The sequence below is a fragment of the Bactrocera tryoni genome, unplaced genomic scaffold, assembly GCF_016617805.1.
Source record: "Bactrocera tryoni isolate S06 unplaced genomic scaffold, CSIRO_BtryS06_freeze2 scaffold_943, whole genome shotgun sequence".
In the NCBI taxonomy this organism is placed as follows: domain Eukaryota; kingdom Metazoa; phylum Arthropoda; class Insecta; order Diptera; family Tephritidae; genus Bactrocera; species Bactrocera tryoni.
In genome coordinates this window covers 331,885-337,704 of record NW_024396592.1, presented here as the reverse complement: position 1 = coordinate 337,704, position 5,820 = coordinate 331,885, and the positions used below count along the sequence as shown (strand labels likewise).

The window sequence follows — 5,820 nt, the reverse complement described above, 5'->3', positions numbered from 1 at the left end:
GATTTAGAATATAGTGTGACGTCAGCAATGTAGCAGTTATGTACTAAACACATAGAGAGCGACATCTCTCAAATATTAAAATACACACGCTCTTAAGGACACAATTATTTAGACAGCTGCATAACCACATAACTGTGTCCAAAAAAAAGTGTGTATTTTAATATTAACAGATGTCACTTGAAGTCTATCGCTGTCTATGTGTTCAGCACATTAATCCAAATTACTGAATGTGATTTTTCTTTTGCGTGAAATAGTAGTAAGCAAGTATTTTAACCTTTTATACTGCACCGTGAATGGTAACTAACGTAATTTTTTGGTAGCTGGTATAACGTGAAGAAAATTTAACACCAGCTTGAGCTTGATTGAGTGTGTTCTTGTTTTTTGAGTAGGGGTTTCTGCTGTCTTAAAGCTAGAGACTAATCTAAAGAAGAAAAATTATAATTATTAATTAAAATTCTGGTTTGTTTTAAAAACAAAACTTTTTCACTATCTCAGCGATACGGTAACTCTTTTCTTGTTGACGTTCTATTTTAAACACTGCAACTCTGGGAAAATTTTCTTCCATGTTCTTCATTCATAAAGTTTATATTTGACTTCTTCATTTTTGTTGCCATTGTTTTTTAAAGCTCTTTCATTACACACATATTCGCGCGTGTAATATTTATCATTGAAATTTGTCAATTAAAATTTTTATTACTATATAGTGTAAAATATATAATGTCTCGAAATTATACATCTCCCTATGCTAAGCCACTACATCAATATCCTTCTCAATCAGAGGATTACATATCACTAGAAATTGGCGGCCCAGGTACATGTTCCACACCCGCACGACCGCATTACAACAACCTGAATACTAAAGGCAGCGGTGGAAACTTTTATCAGAATAAGCAAAGAGGTCGTGGAGGTCAACAAAATCGGTTTTCGGGTGGATGGCAAAGTAATCGGCACAGCACTAGCGGCTATGGAATGCAATGGCAACAGACACCACGAAACTGTGACCCTACGGAGCGGCAATGGCGTGGTGGTGGACACAAACAACGGAACAGCGTTAGTAACAAATAATTAAAAATAATAATAATAAAAATAATTATTTTTATTCTAATCACATTTTTATGTTTAGAGACAATCTTTTAATTGCAAAGTGAAGGATGTATCGGCGTACGTGCATAAGTCTATGCTGGAAGATCCATGGAAGGACTTAATGGAAAGAAGAGATGCGATCAAAAGAAGCGAGATAAACCTGCCAACTCCTGCCCAGCAAAATTATCAAATTCCAACATTCGCAAGCACAGAAGAAAGCGACAGCGAGGATATAGAAGCTGATATGTATAACGCTGGTAATGAAGGTGATATTGTTACAGGGAGTCCGTAGCACCCATGAATTCTATATTATAAGCTTACAAAAGAAACGAGATTATTATAAAATATAATATTTGTAAAATATTAATTTTTACATTTGAAACTTTAACAGACGTGACTACTGTCGTTATAATCCATACTTCCTTTGTTTAATTGAAACATTAAAAATTAAATATTTCTAGAGCAAGTTACTTTACTATTATGGCGAAAATATGTGCATAAGTATATCATTTTAATTCCCTAACACACATTCCATTCAATTATTTAAAACCAAATCATAGGTTTAAGACAATCATTTTTAATTAAAATTATCTTGAATGGTTCTTAACATTTTGTATTGTTATATTTAACAATAATTATTTATCTTTTACTAGCAATTACATTTACATTAATATAAGTAACACAAAATGCACTATACAACTGCTACTGGCTCAAATTCTGCTAGGTATGCTCAGCGAAGTTTCGCGTTTGAATTGAAGAAATTCATCAGAATTTTATGCTCGGAAGTTAATTTGTTAAATTGTACTAAATTGTTGTTATGCCTTTTTAAATTTGTATCTTCTTGTGTTCCATGCAAAACGTTTAGAATTATTTTTTTATATTTATGTCATGACGTGAGGTGCGTTATTAGCAACTTAAGGCTAAATCACTTAATTATTTCGAAGATTACTAGTAGAAAAATATGAAATAGGCGTGTTGCTTTTATAATTCAAGTCACTTTAATTCTATTTATGGTGATTATGTTGTTGTTTTTGAACATATTTTTCCCAATCTCCACTTAAACAGTTATAAATTTTCATAGCAGCACGTGCGTCCTCCACGGAATTGTGCTCTCCTATTTGTATTTCCATGCCTAAAATTGCTTGACTCAAAAGTTTAAGGCTCGGAGTTCGTCCGTTCGAAACTAGACGGCATAAAGGCTTATAACGGGCAGTGTCTCGTATATTTTTATATGGATGCTTTATGTGTAATACAGCCAAATCGTTGCGTATAGCATGACCAACAAGAATTTTACCCTGAAGCAATTCAACAACTTCATCCTGAACCAAATGAAAATCTTCGCCATTTTCGATGTCCTTTGGTCTGATACCAGACACACTTGTTCTATAATCAGTTACCTTGATCCACGGTTTAACAAATTTATCTAACAAAACTTCACCCTGTTTATTTACGATAGAAACTCGTGCCAACATGTCGTCTTGACCGTTGTGACCCACACCAACCATCTCACAATCAATAGCTACATATTTATTTCTTTGAGCAGCTTTACGTTTTTGACGTAATCGTGCAGATTTGCTTAGCGGTCGATTGTTTTCAGAATTGGGGTGCTGGTCGTGTGCTTCGTGATCACATTTCTGTTCCTGATTCAATGAATTACGACGAGAACACCTTTGTGAACCCGCATTATTTCGATGTTGACAGTTGTGCTGTTTTTCACTAATCTCAGTACATGATAAAATTGATTGCATTTGTTGTTGCAGTTGATCCATGCATGTAATTGACTCCTTATGTTTTAATTGGTTGAATGCCCCAGTTGTTGCTTGCAGTGGGCTTTTTGACTTTAATAGTTGGCACTTTGAGTGATCAAGCTCATGTTTTTGTTTTACTGATCCTCCATCGCCTGAACCCTTTACTTCAAAAAGTTTTGTTTTAAGATTTTGTTGGTCTAATTTTTGTCTTGCAACTCCTTTTTCTTCTTGTTGTCTGCACATACGGTTCATTACTTTTTGTTGTGGATTAGGATATTGTTGGGACATTGTTCGCACCTGTGTACCCCACGACACTGCTTTCCTTTCTCAAATGTTTTTTTGGTTTTTTAATTTTGATGTTTTTTCTTGGGCACTTTAGAAATTTTAGTAATAGCTATTTTGAAAGTTTTTTTTAGTTTTCAGTTTTTTTCTTTTTTATAAAAGTTAAACTAAAAAACTAAGGTTGAACTGAAAATATATGAAATTTGACAACTCAATCAAAACACATATGCATCGGACCATGCACATATGCTTTCAAATTTTATATCTACGATAAGAAAGCAACAATGTTGCCACATAGCAGAATACGGGAACATAAAGCGGATATCATTATTTGTTTTTATAAAGCTTTAATTCAAATATAATAGGGGTATTCTCTTGCTGTTGCAAGACCCGTTGCACGGTGCAAAATTGCAGATTTACAACGGCACAACAACAAACACACGCAGAAAAATATTTGCAAGGGCTGTAAAATATGTCAGACCAAAACCTATGTATATTTGCGTGCAATGTCACGCAAAAATATAATTGCAACCCTGTTGTAGTTGCCATTTTATGCATAAAGACATATTTCTCGTTAAATTGTTGAGGAAGATAAGTTTTAACTGGATTTTAGAAAACTTGTATAATATACGTATTTCAATATAGAGAAGGTTCACCGCGTTGCCAAACTTACGATATTTCATTTTTTGGAGGGGTACTCTTTTCTATTAGTGGATTTCACCGCAAAAGTAGGGGTACTATTTTCTATAAGCGGATTTCACCAATATTTAGCAGGAGCGTCGAAAATAGCAGAATTGAGCATTTTCAGTGTTAAATGAGAAAAATGATGCTAATTTCAATGTACGCTTACAGATTCGTATATTTACAATGCGCAAACGGCTATGGATATCATTTATATATATTCTCCATATATTTGATAACAAAGCTCATTAGTATGTATGTATGTATATGCAATTTGACCTATTTAATGATAAATTCCATTAAATCTGTTGAAATGTATAATAAAGTGTAAGGTTTGTATTATCACTTAAATATTTAATTAATATAATTATAAGTAATATAAGTTTATTAAGTTATACATATATGTACATATTTAATGCTTTGGGCATTAGAAGTTTTGATAACATCTTAAAAGACGATGTCATATGCATATAAATATGTGTACATGCAAACAGATTTTGAAAAACCGTACGCATAAACTTCACATATTCACATACATATGTATGTAATTTTGTGTTCATGTAAACAAATTTGAAAGAATCATTCGCATAATGTTTGTAAATTTGTCTACACACAACTTTATGTGTAAATATATACACCCATTGTTTCATACATAAACTCCGTTGTCACGGACAACCAATGGCCGAACTTCACGTTTTGTCAAAAAGTCAATGTGTTGTTGGTAGAAAATACGAGCTGTACCAAAAAAATCAAACGATTGTCACCGCTTTCCTTGCCGCTGTACTGCTTCGCCTACAAACCAGCGTAAATATGTAGGTGTGTGTGTGAGCTTGCATACATATCGACGCAGCTGCGTAAAAATATTTCAGAATCACAAAATATTTTTCACATTCCTTGACAAATACAGTCAATCCCGGTTATGTGCCACATTCAAAGATACCGAATTTTGTGGTTTGTTAAAAATAAAAATATAATATTGCACATAAGCGAATGCGGATACTTAAGCAAGTGGTACTTAAAACCATAACTTCTATGTATTTCAAAAAAACAAACCGTGAGATGCAGCAAGATAGTATAATATAGGCTGTTAAGAGTGATGAGGGAGGGGTTTGATTTTCATTAAGCGGAGTACTACTTAACCGGGATTGACTGTACACAAAAATCAGAAGAATATTGAATATTTTCTTTGAAAAATTTATAGACTTGAAACTCGACAAATAAACTATGTTGTCTATTTTATTTAAATATATTTTCATACTTATTTTTACGGGGTTGTCACTTTTGCCTTCTCATCCATTTCAGAAATATATTCAATTTAAGATTTTTAGCTTTTGAAATCGTCGCGAAAAGACGCTTGTAGGCAAGGCATGCTCGGGGAGATGTAATGGCGTCTGCTTTTATGAATGAATCGAATATGCTTTTTGAAAGTACGTTTGCGTTCATGAATGAAAATTTTGTTGTTGGATAATTTACTATAAATTTTGACGTCGGCAATTTGGCTGCCATATTGGTTTCTGATGCTTTTTCAAACGATTGTTGGTTTTGTAAAGCAATATTTGTAATTTTTGCGGGTGACATATCCACATGTGAACGCATGTGAGTATGTATGTTGTGTATGCATTGTTTGTGTGGGAATATTATACGCACATATTTACATGTGTACTCATATTGTAAGTATGTATGATGATTTTTGAGACTATTGTTTTTTTTCCAGAAGAATGTTTGTATTTTTTGATTTACATGCGTACGCATATATTATTGGTGTGAGAATGCCATACGCACCTACATACATATGTTTGTACGTAAACATAGAGAAGCGCGCGCTTTTTATATTTCTGATAAATGATAATATCTTGATTTGAAATTGATTTGTACTTGCATACATACATACATATGTATCTGCAGGATAGATGCGTATGAAAGCTTTAAATGATAAGAGGTATGATTTACATACTTACATACATACATATATTATTATTGTAATATATGTATTATGTTTTTAGGATATTACGATAATATATCATAT

The 5,820-nt window shown here is 32.9% G+C and overlaps 2 protein-coding genes across 2 annotated transcripts; one reads left to right on the top strand and one right to left on the bottom strand.

Moving 5' to 3' along the window:
- Window positions 1-589: 589 nt before the first annotated feature.
- Window positions 590-1,692, top strand: LOC120782111. The gene is made up of 2 exons (XM_040114255.1): window positions 590-1,050; window positions 1,124-1,692. The coding sequence occupies exons 1-2, from the start codon at window positions 718-720 to the stop codon at window positions 1,373-1,375; spliced, it is 585 nt and encodes a 194-aa protein (XP_039970189.1). The 5' UTR covers window positions 590-717; the 3' UTR covers window positions 1,376-1,692.
- LOC120782109 (RNA exonuclease 4-like) lies at window positions 1,641-3,485 on the bottom strand. Its single transcript, XM_040114254.1, has one exon. The coding sequence runs from the start codon at window positions 3,117-3,119 to the stop codon at window positions 2,088-2,090; it is 1,032 nt and encodes a 343-aa protein (XP_039970188.1). The 5' UTR covers window positions 3,120-3,485; the 3' UTR covers window positions 1,641-2,087.
- Between the last annotated feature and the right edge of the window lie 2,335 nt (window positions 3,486-5,820).